Below are 15,843 nucleotides of genomic sequence, written 5' to 3'. Positions count from 1 at the left end.
CGTTGTCGGGAGCTTAATAAAATTCCATTTGTGTGTTGATCCAGGAGTACTGCTGATACCCAACATAATCGACACCGGGAACGGGAATCGGCACGTTTCTAGGGCTTCGCACAGCGCCGCGAGATCGTTCTCTGGAGGCATCATTGCGGTGCCGAAACTGATGTAGACGACTGATTGCGGGCGGTTTTGGCCCCCAGCCATGAGAGGCGTCATGATTCGTCGGCGATTGCGGCATCCTGATCCGTCGGCGAAGCGAGGATCGAAGGGTCGACGTTGAGGAAATTGGGGAATTTCGATTTTAGGTCTTTTGTGATGATCGGATCGATTTCCTCGAACGAATTCAGGACGACAGCGGTGGATCTTGGGAGACGCTCCGCCATTTTGTAGGCCGCTACCGACATCGGCGACGGATTGCTTCCGAGGAACACCTCCGCCGGTAGATCGGCCGCGGTCGCCATTTCCAATCCTGGAATAAACGACAGAGCTTTCTCTTCCGTTTCTGCATTTCGTCGAACACTTTACGCTCAATTATAAATACAGAAAATTTTTGAGTGAGAGGAGAAATCGGAGAATCATCACCTGTTGATTCGATTGCTCTAACGATTTGATCGGCGTAGACGTGCGATGACAGCGAGCACGAACTACTGATCCAGAACGCCACCCATGGCACTCCTCTTTTCTCAGCAATGTCACTCGAAAACCATAGAAATGCGTCGCTTATTAGGCACCGTATTTCGAGGCCGCTTTCCCGTTCCGCTTCTCGGATAGCGGTCTCGAAGTTCCCCGGGCAGGCCCCGAGGAACAGCTCGACCGCGTCGAAGAGCAAGCCCGTCGCGGGCTCGCCGTCCCACATGTCCCGCGCCCATAAGTTTTCACACGCGGTCGAGTTGAAAAGCACGGCATTCGACGCCGCGCTGTTGAAGAAGGAAAATAGCGCGTCTGATGTGGAGGCTGCGAGTCTCTGCATCAGGGCGAGTAAGGGGGCGCGTGTGATCCGAAAGGGAACGCTAGGACAGCAATGTGTGATTTAAATGCCATGATTTTGGTTTATGATATTTGCGCAAGATATATTCAAGAAATTGATAGGAACTTATAAAGTTTGAAGAATAGTGGTATTTATGTACTCTACCTAATTAATCAATAATCAGTAAGGTTTGAAGAAAAGTGATGTGGTCCCCAATTAAACCGTGCAAAAAAAATAAATACATTTATTGATGGTACATTTTAATAAAAAATTTAATAAAATGAGAAAAAAATAAAGAGGAAAAGAAGATAAAATGAGAGAGATACAGAGAAAAAGTAGATACAATATAAGAGAGAGTTTTCATTTATGAAATGTTAGGGGTCACCACCACTTAAAATAACATCATACCATCATTTCTACCAATCATTTGTACACGCGATTGGACGAATAATAAGCGGCGCACGTAACCCAAAAAAAAAAATCTGGAAAAAGACGGGTAGCAATATCTTCTGGTCTTTGTACAGGCAATTTTCTTGAACAGCAATATCCGACCACTATACAGCAATCTATAGATTGTTGTGTAGTGCTTGTAATATTCCTGTATAGCGTTTATAATATTGCTGTATAGCGTTGTCACGTTGTCATTTTAAGAGGGGTTGTCATTTTAACACAAACCTATATATATATATTACTAGTTTTATAATAAAATATAAGTGAGAATGCATTAATGAAATGTAGGATCCACTACTAAAAATAATAAAAGTTAAATTAAATATTTATTGGGGTCCATCCAAATAAGTAAATATAGTAAGGACGCAGAGGGAGTAGTTTGTAATTTTCTTTAGCAAAATTTACTACGTAACAAATGGCTTTTCTAAGGAAATTAAGTGTAAAATCTGAATTTTGGTTAAATTCTGATTCATTTTACTACTTTAAAAAATCTGCAGTGAAGTTCACGAATTTTACTCCTTCTGTTCCCTTTAAATTATATTTTTATTTTAAAAATTCTCTTATAATTAAGTTATTTTCACATGTAATAGTAATAATTTTCATTTTTTCTTACTCTTACAAATTTCAATTCATAAAGGTAATTTTCTCATAAACTAGCAAGACGATATTTGTCTAGTTTATCATGAACAGTGTGTAGCCATTGCATAGTCAGGATGATAGTAACTTTCCACCTCTATGGGCCACAAATTCGACAATTTTATGAAAAGAAATTGATGCTAGCTGTAAAGTCGGGCCTATCAATAATTAAAAATAAACAAAAATAAAATAACTAAATAATGTAAATAACTATAAGTATTACTCCCTCCGTCCCCGATATGACTTTTCTATTTCGATCCGTCCACAATTAAGAGTCACACTTTATTTGTACTATAAATAGTAAGTAGTCTGACATTCCACTAACTCAATTCACTCACATCTTCTTATAAAACCAATATAAAAAAATGGATTCCACATTTCACTAACTTTTTCAATCAACTTTTCTTTACATTTCTTAAAATTTGTGTCCGGTCAAAATATGACTCCTAATTGGAGCCGAAAGGAGTATCATTCAGTAATAATTACAAATAATATAAACCATCAAACTGGTCTCATTTTTATATATATAAAAATTTCACCTCATTTTTCTCTTTTCCAAATCCATTTTTTCTTCTTCTTTCATTCACTTTATCAAATAATCCATGTCTCAATAGGAAAAATAAATTTCAACCAAGGCTATCTCTAGAGCATTCCTTTATTCATTTCTAACATTAATGGCAAGACGTGATGATTATTTCTAGCAACGGGCTCAGAAATCGAGATCAACGGGCTCCAACAATAGAGGCCCAGTTAGGGTCACCTTCAAATTAAAGGTGACATAATGGCAAGACAACATGATTATTTTCAACAACAGCCACTATCGACGCTACTGAAGTGCACTGCTATAGAAACAAATCGAGATCAACGGGCTCCGATGATCTCCAACAGTTTGTCGAAATTCTTCGACGAACTCCCCTGCGAATCGACGGCAGCCACCGCCTTGTCTCTCAGAAGACTAACATTCTCCCTCACCTTCGCCCCCTTCTCCGTCGTCATCAGCTCCTTCAAACACTCAATCGTTCCGCTCTTGGTGAAGACGCCTCCTTCAACCCGAACCCCGATCCTCCACGAATCCTGCACCATTCTGCTGTTCAGCTTCTGATCTCCGAAAAACGGCCTGCATATCAGCGGCACGCAGCTCGCGATGCTCTCTAAAATCGAGTTCCAGCCGCAGTGGGTGACGAACGCGCCGACGCTCTCGTGAGCGAGTATCTGCGGCTGCGGGGCCCACGCAACCATCTTCCCGTACGAAATCGTCCGATCGACGAATCCGTTTGGGAGGGATTTCACCGCGTGGTCCTTGATCGACCACAGGAATGGGAGTCGGCATGTCTCTAGGGCTTCGCACAGCGCCGTGAGCTCGTTCTCCGGCGGCGTGATCACGGTGCCGAAGCTGATGTAGACGACCGAATTGGGGCGGTTTTGGCCTCCCAGCCACGAGAGGCATCCTGATTCGTCGGAAATTGGGGCGGAGGGGGGCGCCGGAGAAGCGAGGATCGAAGGGCCGACGTTGAGGAAATTGGGGAATTTCGATTTTAGGTCTTTTGTGATGATCGGATCGATTTCCTCGAACGAATTCAGTACGACGGCGGTGGATCTGGGGAGATGCTCCACCATTTTGTTGATCGTGGTCGCCAGCGGCGACGCGTTGTTTCCGAGGAAAATCTCCGGCGGGAGATCGGCCGTGGTCGCCATTTCCAGTCCTGGAATGAACGACAGAGCTTTCTCCTGTTTCGCATTTTCTGCAACATTTCGTCGAACAGTTTATACGCAAAACAAATTAGGCAGAATTTCTTCAGTTAGAATCATCACCTCTTGATTCAAATCGGAAGAGCAATTGAATCAACAGAGTTTTCTTCAGCAACATTTCGTCGTACAATTTATACGCGAACAAAAACAAAACCACAAATTATGCTTAATTTCAACAGTTAATTGAATCATCACCTGTTGATTCAATTGCTTTAACGATTTGATCGGTGTAAACATGCGCCGACAGCGAGCACGAAGCAGCGGTCCAGAACGGCACCCACGGCACCCCTCTTTTCTCAGCCATGTCGCCGGAAAACCAAAGAAACGCATCGGTTAATAAGCAGCGGATTTCGAGGCCGCTTTCCCGCTCCGCTTCTCGAATCGCCGTCTCGAAGTTCGCCGGGGAGGCCCCGAGGAACAGCCCGACTGCCTCAAATTGCGAGCCCGTGAAGGGCTCGCCACGGGGCGTGCCGTCCAACACGTCGCGCGGGCATATATTTTCATACGCGGTTGTTGCGTTGAAAAGCGTGGCGTTCGATGCCGCGCTGTTGAAAAAAGAAAATAGCGCGTCTGGCACGGAGACAGCCAGCCTCCGCACCAGGGCAAGTAACGGGGCCGCGTGCGTTCCGAAAGGAAACGCTAGGACGCCGATGTGTAATTTAAATGCCATGATTTTGATACCTAACCACCAAGAATGTTTAATTCGTGGAAGAAACAGTCAACTAACTATCTAATAAAAGTATCCATTCGTGGCGACCTATCCACCTTTCAACATGTGTATGTTATAGTAAAAGCAACCGAATATAGTTTTGTTACTAAGTACTAGCAGTAATTTTCTTTAGCAGAATTTATTAGGTAATTATGTTGGTGTTACATAAAATATTTACTAGTAGTACATTCAACAATTTAAATTATGGAGACTTAATAAAAAGCAGTGAGGTGGAGGAAGTAAAGTGACACACTTCAACCACCGTTCAATGTGTCTCTCGTCATCAATCTTCCCTCATGCCAACAAACTTTCAATAAAGGTATATAATGTTATAAAATTGTGTATTCTAACTATATCTTTATAGCAGTAGTAGTACTATATTTTAACTTTATTATGGATAGTATAGTAATTTTACATACAATATGTATCTATTAAAATGTGTTCAGTGTTGAATAAAATGTACTAATGTGTTGAATTGGCCGATTAAGATAGTAGTATCTATTTAAGGGGTCCCGAAGAATCTCATATTGTCATTTGTCCCATAATATTTTTGGATAGGAACTATATATATGTATATATTCTCTTTATTTAATTTTTCATCGTATAAGTTACTATACTTTAGTAATAAAAGAACTAAATTGATATCTGCCAAAATAATACCTCTGGATATTATTGGCCACACTTTTCAGGAAAAAAACACTTTGATTAGCTAGGAGTCATGTTTCAAATATGATAGTGAAGAGAAAAGAAGCTTTATATATTTATACATTGAAGAAATATATATCCGTCGCCAGTTCTAGAACCACGTCAAATATAAATCATGGATCAACTAAGCCCTCCCGGGGACTTTCTTAAAGAGGAACCTCATGTAAATACCATGGAATAAGGTTTGATCTTGATCCTATTCCATTCCAAAAATGTCTATGAGTTCGACACATATTGGGACTTTTTTTTGGAAATTAAATATTTCTCGCTAGAACTCTAAAATGGAAAATCTCCCGTATTATATAATACCAGTAGTTCTAATTAATATTACAGAGAAATTATTAAGAGTTCAAAGGAAGAAAGTTAATATAGTTCAGGAAATTATTAAAAGTGCAAAGAAAGATTGTTTGGTCCTGTGAATGAAACAATGTTGATGATTTGGCTGTGAGTATCACCTACTGCTTTTCCTACATTATTTCTTACTCCACCCCTCACATTTTGGGGGTGAAATTAGAAAGTTCTTATCCACTTTCGAATGTAGTAATACACAGATACATAGATTACGTATGTAAGTGTTCAATAATTCTCTTTTTCTAGAATTCTCTATTTATTTTTATAGTATTATATTTATTTCTTTGAATTTATTTATTTTCTAGTGTAAAATATCTTAACTTTTTAATCAAAAAATAAGCTTACTTTTATATTTCGCTTAAATTGACCGTATAACAGTTATAGGAAAAACTAAATATTTTAAGTAAATTAAATATTTACTAAACCATTAAAAAATGAACAATTTTTATTAGTTTTGACGGGACACTAACTCATTTCAAATATATATTACTATAAAATTAGTACTATATGTAAAAGCATATCCATATTTTTTAAACTTTTCCTAGCCACTCTGTTACACTCCATTTCTTAAAATTCATATCAAGTCAAATGGTGCCAAATAACTCCATTTCTTAAAATTCATATCAAGTCAAATGGTGCCAAATAATGGGAGATGGAGGGAGTAGTTCACTCCTTATTCTAAAAATTAGGAGTATGTAATGTTGTGTTTCAACAATAGCTATAGCATTCATCATAAATAACTTCACCCAGAGGCGGACCTACGTTGGCGGCTGAGGGATCCATGGAACCCCAGCAATTTGATTTTCCACCTATATATAGCATAGGGGAGTGTTATATTGCTAACTCAATGCTTAATTGCTAACTACTCCAACTCAATAATAGCCATTAGATATTCAAATTAAAGCGTCTAGATCATTAACCACAAAATGTCAATATGATCAACAAAAAACGTCAATAAGGCTATAGGATTAATTCCAATAAAAATCAATAGGGGTATTAATGTCAAGTTAGTTATAACTAACTTTTAAAAGATATCCCAAAACTTTAAATTCATATAACATATATCAAATTAAAGATAATTTTATAAGGATTCCAACGATATACTACATGCATATGTTCCGACGTCAAAATTTGAAAAAAAAAATCTAGAATTTTCGTATTTTTCGTACACATGCTAATGTCAATACAGCTAAGATAATATGTCAATATAAAGCATATACAATGTAAATCCTAAATTTGTGTTGACATTCTCAAAGCATTGTGTTGATACTTTCGAAACACTATATTGACATTTTTCATCCAAAATATTGGCGTTTTTTTTAATTTTTTTTAATTTAATTAATAAAAACGAAAATTACACGTGGCAAATTGTAGACCACACGTTTTTTAAAATCATGTTACCTTAAATTAGTTGTAGTTAGCAATTAAATGATGAGTTAGCAATTGATACTCCCCATGTAGTATATGTGTAAGATACTATTCAATTCTATCTCTCGCTCAGTTGTTCATGGGAGCATTGTGGTGACCCATGAGCACAAAGGATCGATACCACCAGGCCCAAATTTATGTGCATATATCAAGGAGGATAAGACATTTTTTGGATTTTCATTACTTTTTAGATTTTTCATCCCTACAGGCTACAGGCCTCAGTTATGTGTATTTATTAAGGATGATAAAACTTTCTTTTGTATTTTCATTATTAGATTTTCTATATCTAGTAATTAATTTATTTTTATAAGCTTTTAATTTCACAGACTAGTAATTTTGTGAAATTTTTGTTCAATTTTCATTTTTTGTTATAAAATAAGCATATTTTTAATTTATATTGCCTTTTCTCAATTTATTTACTTTTTTATTATTCATCTCTCCCGCAGTTCCATAATGTTCGTGTCGGCTATTTATGATGTCGTTGACACTAAAAATACACAGCAATTGTTAATACTTCAACCGTCCACCAAAATAATTCTATTGGAGGACGACACAGTTTTTAATCCGAAATTGGTGTGTATGAAAGTAAATATATAAAGTGGGTAAAGTAGGAAAAGAAAGAGAAAATATTAACTAATTAGAAGAAAATTCGATTAAAAAGTGAACAATAATTTGGGGTGACTTTTTTTTCCGGTGGACGGGCGAAATGGAAAGATGAGACTACTTTTTGCTTTTTGTGGACGGATAAAAATGGAAAGATAAGACGAACTAGTAATTTGGACCCTCAAGTATCAGAATCATGCGTCCGCCACTTGACTTCACCCTATAAGTGACTGCTTATCATTACAAAGGTGTAGATTTTCAACTTGTTTGATGAGTACGGAATAGAGGCATTCAGGACCAATCTCACAAATAGCGCCGCTACACATGTCCTTGAAGCCCATGTCTACCGGAGCAAGTGTATGCATAGAGCACGTCAGTGCCAACGGCAAGAGCATGAGCAACCGACGTGGCATGCTCTGATTAGCCGTTGGTTTATCATTTTTTATTATTATTATTTTTTACAAATTCAAAAATTCTGAAAATTTCAGATTTAATAAAAAAAAATCCCACTTCCTAATCAAATATATCCATTTTTTTGCACACTTTTAATTTATTTTTTCATTATTTTTATCCCAAAATTAATACTTTCCTCTATAAATACTCTCATTTCAAACAAAAAAAATGACACTATACCAAACAACTCTTTTAATCTCAATTTTTAGGATTTTAATTATGTAATTTTTAATTTTTAGAATTTTAATTATGTAATTTTAAATTTTAGTAATTTGTAATGGTATTGGATATTTTTAATGCATTTGAATATTGTGGAAATGTTTTTAATAACTAAAGTATTTAAATTGAATAATGAAATGGTGGGACCCTTGAGCATGCTCTTGCGGAAGAGCATGGATATGGGTATTGAAAAAAAAAAGCATGGATATGGGTATTGTGCTCTTACGGAAGAGCAGTGAGTAAAAAATGAATAAAAGTGGATCCGGGGGATGCTCTTACCATCAAAAAGTAAAAAGTAAGCGTTAGAGTTTTATTCTTAATGACTCTAAACTTGAAGGGTGAAGATGAAAACAAATTAAACGATTCCGTCTCATAATAGATGGCATACTTGAGGAATGGCACGAGATTTTAGGAGATATTGTTTTATGTGTCAGGTGACAAGAGAAAATAGTATATTTATATTAATGTGAGGGAGAATTTTTTTTATAAAAAAAAATGTGACATCTTTTATGGGATAAATTTAAAAGAAAAGTGTGACATCTAATATGCAACAGAGGGATAGGGAGTAATATTTACTAAAATAAATTAACAATTGATAACGTATGATATTCAATGAACATATAAATAATATATGTACAAGCTCACAGTTTAAGCCCATTGTTTTTCAGTCTCCTCGCACAATAAAGGCCCAATGCGGATCACTAACATTATCATTTGGACTTGTTAATAAATAGTCACTCCTCCATCTTAGGGTAGGGATCGTTTCTATGACTTTAAGTTTAAGAAGTGGTTTTCAAAAAAAAAAATAATAGAATAAATTAAAAAAGAGAAATGAGATAGGAAAATATAATAATGCAAGGAAAATATGTAGTAGAATAAAAAAAAAATATGCAAGAGAAATATGAAGTAGAATAAAAAAAAAAAAGAGTTACTTATTGCCGAAATGGTCTTCCATTTATCAGTACTCCTACTATTTTTCTATATTATGATAGTACACTTCATTTCTCTCCGAGTAAAATTTCTCTCCGAGTAAAATATGTTTCAGCTCGAAACACACCAACAAAAAACCTCAATCTCAAAATACTACTCCCTCTGTCCCACATAATTTTACACATTTTGACTCGGCACAGATTTTAAGAAATGTAATGAAAAGTGAGTTAAAATAGTTGGTGGGATGTGGGTCATACTTTTAAAGTATTAGTTTTATAATAAAATGTGAGTAGGAATGAGTTAGTGGATTATGGGGTCCACTACCAAAAATGATAAAAGTGAAATGGGTAAAATTATGTGGGATGACCCAAAATGGAATACTGGGTAAAATTATGTGGTGGGTAAAATTATGTGAGACGGATGGAGTATAAACAACAGTTTAAAAAGGGAAAACCAAAATAAATTGAAGAAATTATCTCAATCTTGAAATGAATTAGCAAACAAACACAACTTGGATCATCTCATTTTGTAGGCTTTCATCTTCTTCTACTACAAGTAGGCATGTTCTGTAGAGCAATTAAGGTAAATAAAATCCTAATGAAAGTAATCATTAAAGAAAAGAAGGTTGAGTCGTTACCTCAAAGAATAATGATTTGAAGGTCTTGATTGCCAAGTTCCAGTTGTTCCTCCTTTATTTAGCTGAATCCACCACAGCATCGCTACAATCTTCCATCGTGATTGATTGAAGTGTTGGTATGTCTCTGATGCTCAAAGGAATCACTTAACATATCTAACCATGTAAGTACAAGGTTCTCAAGGCGCGGAAAATGGGTGTTGTCTGTGATCCAGCACTCTAAATAGCATCTATGAATCGACAGCGACTTGAGGTTGGAGAACTGGTCTTCAAATGTTTCCCACTTAGACCCACCAAAGGCGTTCTTCTTCAGTTTAAGAGCCTCGAGATGGGGCAACGCGCCTATTTTTGTCATTTCTTCCCATGGAAGATAGGTATACCTTAATGTCAACTTCTTGAGGGAACGCGGGAAGCTCACATCTCGCACCAATTGTCCATAATAAGAGCAACGGATGCTAAGAGTTTCGAGTTTAGGGAGGCAACAAAGATCGTTGAGGCGGTAATCATCTTCTTCTCCAGTGGTGTAATAATACAACTTCAATTTTCTAAGATTAGGGATTCTTTTAAGCAACCCCTCACCAAACTTGAGACTGCTCACTTCATAAAATGTGTGTGTAGTTTTCCAACACCATATCCTCTTCGTCACTAAGAGGATCAGAGAGATGACGTTCACAATGCGCAATCCCTCCATATCTTATGATTACTTGCCTAAGTTGAGGCATCTTCCAAATGTTGAAAACATAATCCTCCTCCTCATTACAATATAAACATAATGTCTGTAAATTCCAGAAATTAGACAGCAAAGAAGTGATTTTGGGCAACTTGCTTAGTTTAAGAAGACACATGTTAACTAGCTTACCCACAATATATTCATTTTCATAGTCCCCAAAACAAGTTAATCTCAACAATCTAAAATTATGTAATAAACTCTCTTCACATTCACTTGCATTCATAAAAGACCGGACAAGCGATGCAGATTCCAATGACTGAAGGAGTGGAGGTGGATATTCCGATAACGTACTTAGAATACGGCGTTGAGAATTTACACCTTGTGGAATGCTTCGTTCTCCCAGCACACACATAAACCTCAATTTTCGAGCTTCTCTCAAGCATAAATCCCTCAACAAGTCATGTATTTTGAATAGTTTGAGTTTCCCACAATAGTTGCGTTTTTCAACTATAAGGAGATTTCTATCAACAAGTTCTCCAAGATACTCTTCTGCTGCCTCTTCCAAAGATTTCCCATTAATTGGTTTTAGAAATCCCTCAGCAACCATAATTGGGATGAGTTGAGAAGTCGGAATCACTTCATCTTCAACAAAGTTTCCCATATAGAGAAAGCATGGTTTTTAATGAACTGGCAAATTATAATAACTCATATATAATACTTGCAGGCAACTCTCATTACCCTCCAAATTCACAACCGAACTTAAATCTTTTTCAATAACTTCCCAATTTTCTTTATTACGTTGAGTCTTTGACAAGAGTCCCCCTATCACAGCAATTGACAACGGAAGTCCACTACAACCTTTAACTATCTTCTTCCTAATGTCCTCCAACTCAAGAGGACAACTGTAACATCCCGGATTTTCAAACCCTAATTTTAGAGCCTTAAAATTTAATTGATGATGTGGGAGACGAGAGTTTATCTATGAATGCATTTATTGCCTATTTTTCCGGATTTAATTTAATAGGTGATTTTCGAAAATCACCTATGTTGGGAAGGAAATATTATTTTACTTGTTTAATTGATCCCTTATTGATTTCCTTCCATACCTAAAATCAAATATTCTATCATATCTTTCCATACCTCAAGAAGATCTTGCCATATCTTATTTTAGTTAATATTCAAAATCCATTCCTTATTTACTACCTATACTACACGCCTATTTCTTGGCCAATGGGGAGATTTTTATTTTATTTTGCTCCGTGATATTTTGTTCTACTCCGCAAAATATACCAAAACAACATCTTGGCTAATTAGAAGCCATAGTTTTCGAAAATTTCATGATTGAGCCCTAGAGCCTATTTTTGTTAATTTCTTCTTCTCTACTCCACAATATTTGTTTTTAATTAATTGTGGAGAATAAAATCTTTCCAAATATTCTATTTAATTACCTAAAGATCTTATTGAACTCTATAAATAAGAGGCCAAAAACCTAACCCTAGCCATCAAAATTTTCGCCCCCTACTCCATAATTTCCGGCCTCTCTCTCTCCACACTCTCTCAATTTTCTTCTACTTTACTCCAATAATCCTTCATCATTTGAGAAGAATTAGAGTTTGAGCCTCAAAATTTTTGAAGAACCAAGTCTCTACTTTGTTTCTACCGTTCATTTTTCTCCAAAAAGGTATTCTTATGTTAATTCTTCTTCATCTAACCGATTAATCGGTATTCTTGAACCCTCATGCATCTTGATCGAGTGGAAGTGGGATAAATGGGATATGGAATGTATGTGTGTGTGCGTTGCATGTGCGTGTGCGTTGCGTGTGTGTGTGCGTGTGCGTGTTGCGTGTGTGTGTGTTGTGTGTGTATGTTGGCAAAATACTCTTGTGTGACATATGTTGATGATAGATCTAGAGTTAAGATGCGAATGGAACTTATGTGATGAACATGGCCTTGATTGATGACGTTAAGAAAAATCGATGGGAAAAGGGAAAGCGTTGAGACATGCATGAGTTAGGAGTTTGTGTTGAATCTGATTTGTGATATATGCCTATGTGATTAAAAGGTGAAACCTCGGTTGCGAAGCAGGATAACAAGGGAAAGAACATACTTGAAATCTAAGCAGTCGAGGTGGGCTTTATTCTTAAACTCTTTTATGTGCAAATTTATGAATGTGGAGAGATAAGGGTGGTTTAACTGTTATGCCATGCCTGTGATTATTTTTTATGATGATTGTGCGCCTGATGCCCAGTTTGAGAGTTCGCTCCATTGGGCTATAGGGCTATGGATCAGTATAAACGAATTCGGGTCTGAGTAGGGCCGCAAACCGTACCAGGCTGTGTACACGGTGGGATCGGGAGCCGTCCTTGCTAGTCGGTCGGTCTCGTGGGCGAAAAGCGTGGCCACGCTTTCGTCGCACTATGAAAAGCGTCCTTCCTATGTGTAATTCTTTTAAGTCCGTTTTGGTAGCAGTCGCCGCATTTATTGAACCCTAGAATCCCGGGTTGTTACAGTCTAGCTCGAGCAACATCCACACAGTATCCCACTACAGTTTCTTTCCAGGAAAACCTGAATAGCCATCTACTAAAACCCACCTCACTTATAGATTCTTTTCCAACGTTCCCACATATGCTATAAACCCTGTGGCAAGTGCCTTCCAAAAGTGGGAGTCTTCCATCCACTTCATCTTTGCACAAGTCCAATCCAATCAAAATTCTGATTTGGAAATAGGGTTCTTTAGAGGTGATCACGGAGATGGATTCCCTTTTGAGGGCAACATCATAGCTCATGCATTTGCACCACCAGTTGGAAAGTTCCATTACGCCGAAGATGATAGATGGTCCGTTGGGGCAGTTGCGGGTGCTTTACACCTGGAAACTGTCGCGCTTCATGAAACCGGACATCTTTTAGGGCAACCTGGAATCCACGGTTTCATAGAACGACATTGCCATGATCAGGCTCCGGAAAAATGTGCGAGGGAGTGCGACCTTCGTAGTTAGAATGACCGATTTTTAAATCAACAGTACTTACTTGGATCCTAATTTCTTTTCGGGACGTTTTGAATAGCCGTGAGCCCTTGTCTATTTAAACATATTGGTTGACTCACAATTTGCATGTGATGTCCATTATTTCTTTTCCTATATTGAGTCATGACTCACTTGGCGTGAAATTTGTGTTTGCCCTTGTAACTTTTGACCTCTTGCTTGAGTAGTATTCTTTAAATTCATAAGAACGATATTTGATTTTATGAGCTTCCTTCATTGAACTTCATTCCTAAAGTTGTTTGTAGTTATGACCTTCAGTATGATCACATCTCCAGACCTGCTTTTCTTCAAATGATGGAATATTCTTCTTGGAACTTTGGTTCACCCCTTTATTTTGTAACCATGTTTGTGGCAAGCTCTTTCTGGCAGAAGTGAAATTCTTTTTAGCTCGGTTTCACTACATATATTGTTTCACACCCAATGATTTTTCTTTCTTCAGCACCAAGTTAAGGCTATCATGTTCTCTTATTCCTTAACGGTTCTAAAAAGTTCCAATCACTTTGAGTTGCCCTCAACAAACCCGTTGAACCATTATTAGTGCAACTTCATGACATTTGTCTATATTCCTAAATTCTGACGCGACTGATTGTTTTAGGCCTTGACATGTTTAATCAATAACTGCTGTCTGAAATGGTTGCAAATTTTGATTGGGCAGTCTGGTATGGAATTTGAGATTTCTAAAGCTTTTATCTACCTTACCATTTTACTTTCGCATTTGCGTTACTCCTTTTCGTTCGTTGTAAATATTTTCTTTTAATTTCTGTTATTTTCTTTCTCCTTGACAGTTTATGAACGCAGGCTTCCATTCTGGAAGTTGGGCAAGCTCATCTGGGTCAGGGAGTGGCCAATACAAGTGGCGAGTCAAGGAATCTACATCTACCATCACCACCAGATTAGGATTGAGGACGGAGGATCCATTCCCGTTCGAGTCAGAGAGTGAAAAAGAGTGGAATTCGTCGACAGAGGAGAACCCGGAGTCGTCAACAGAACCAGAGCATTCCGAGACCGAGGAAGAGGAAGATCTGAATATGGCTCATCTAGTAGACCCCGATCCGGAAATAGGGTCGCTCACCGCACATCTTGACGGTGAACCCGCTCATGCTATAGTCTCGAACCCACGACGGAGGTCGATCGATATCAAGACGAATGTACTCGGAGTTCTACCCATTTTCTCTAGGCGTAGGAACGAATGCCCCTATGAATTTTTGAACGAGTTCAGTAAACTATGCAGCATTCAAAAGCGACCCAACGAGGCAATAGAGGAGGACTACCGTCTTCGAGCAATTCCGTTTGCTCTCAAAGGGGAGGCGAACACTTGGCTGCTAAGGCTCTCACCGGACTCGATCAACACGTGGAAGGATTTTAAACTGGAGTTTCTGGATTACTTTTTTCCATCCAACAAGACGAATGCCTTGAAGAAGGAGATTCAGGAGTGCAAACAAGAATACGATGAGTCTCTGAGTTCTTATTGGTCCCGTTTCAAGGGGCTGCTGGATGCTTGTCCGAACCACAGGATGATAGAAGCGGAGACTTACTATCTGTTCTACGAAGGTGCAAACCCTGAATCAAAGGACTTGATGAACTCCTCGAGCGGGGAAAATTTTACCAAGAATAAGGCAAGTGAAGCTCGGGAAACCTTGGGAAGGCTGATCGAGGCGAAGAAGGCCTATGATAACCCGCGAAGCATATTGAGGAGAGGATCAGCCAATGCAGTGATGGAACAAGAAGACAAGAAGGTGGAAGATAGGATCGATAAACTGGAAAAGGCCTTGCTAAATGCAATTGAGAAATACAATCCGCATGCTCCAGTGGAAATTGAGAAACCCCCTGGTCAGGAGGAAAGGCAACTTCAACCATACTACAGTCAGCCCTGCGAAGGGGAGTGCCAAGCTCAGGAAAATTCGATGGGAAGTTGGAATCCCGACGGAAGTTGGAACCAAGGAAGACAGAGGGACGCTCCATGGAGGACTCACCCGAACTTCAGATGGACTGACCATGATCAAGGCCAGCCACCCCCACTTCAGCTCAAGAATTATGCACACCCTCCGGAGAGGCAATCCAACTGGTCAGGGAAAGGTCAAGAGGGGCAATTGCAGCTGGGGTACAGGAATCAGGACCATACTAATTGGGGAAATAGGAATCAGAACAACCCAGGGAGCTCCTATGTGCCACCTCATCAGAGGAATAACCAAGGGAACTACCAGAATTCCCAACCAAATCATCAAGAGAATCAAGGGTCTGGTAGCCAGTACAATAACCATCAGGGAAATCAAGGGTCTAACAACTAATACAACAATCATC

The 15,843-nt window shown here is 38.2% G+C and overlaps 1 protein-coding gene and 1 pseudogene across 1 annotated transcript; both read right to left on the bottom strand.

Annotated features, from left to right (window-relative positions):
- LOC125209379 overlaps window positions 1–1,038 on the bottom strand; it is a 3,460-nt pseudogene extending 2,422 nt beyond the window's left edge.
- Window positions 1,039–2,769: 1,731 nt separating this feature from the next.
- Window positions 2,770–4,470, bottom strand: LOC125211328 (flavonol 3-O-glucosyltransferase F3GT2-like). The gene is made up of 2 exons (XM_048111060.1): window positions 3,995–4,470; window positions 2,770–3,792 (listed from the first exon to the last, which is right to left on the bottom strand). The coding sequence occupies exons 1-2, from the start codon at window positions 4,467–4,469 to the stop codon at window positions 2,912–2,914; spliced, it is 1,356 nt and encodes a 451-aa protein (XP_047967017.1). The 5' UTR covers window position 4,470; the 3' UTR covers window positions 2,770–2,911.
- Between the last annotated feature and the right edge of the window lie 11,373 nt (window positions 4,471–15,843).

Source organism: Salvia hispanica, chromosome 3, assembly GCF_023119035.1.
Source record: "Salvia hispanica cultivar TCC Black 2014 chromosome 3, UniMelb_Shisp_WGS_1.0, whole genome shotgun sequence".
NCBI classification, from domain to species: Eukaryota; Viridiplantae; Streptophyta; class Magnoliopsida; order Lamiales; family Lamiaceae; genus Salvia; species Salvia hispanica.
Note: the sequence above shows the minus strand (reverse complement) of the source record. Positions and strands in the feature narration are given on the sequence as shown.

What these genes read in the sequence shown, in the direction of transcription:
- LOC125211328 (XM_048111060.1), bottom strand. Translation starts at nt 4,469, where the DNA reads ATGGCATTTAAATTACACATCGGCGTCCTAGCGTTTCCTTTCGGAACG. An exon ending in TAAAGCAATTGAATCAACAG is followed by an intron (nt 3,793 to 3,994) that starts GTGATGATTCAA and finishes GAAATGTTGCAG; the next exon opens with AAAATGCGAAACAGGAGAAA.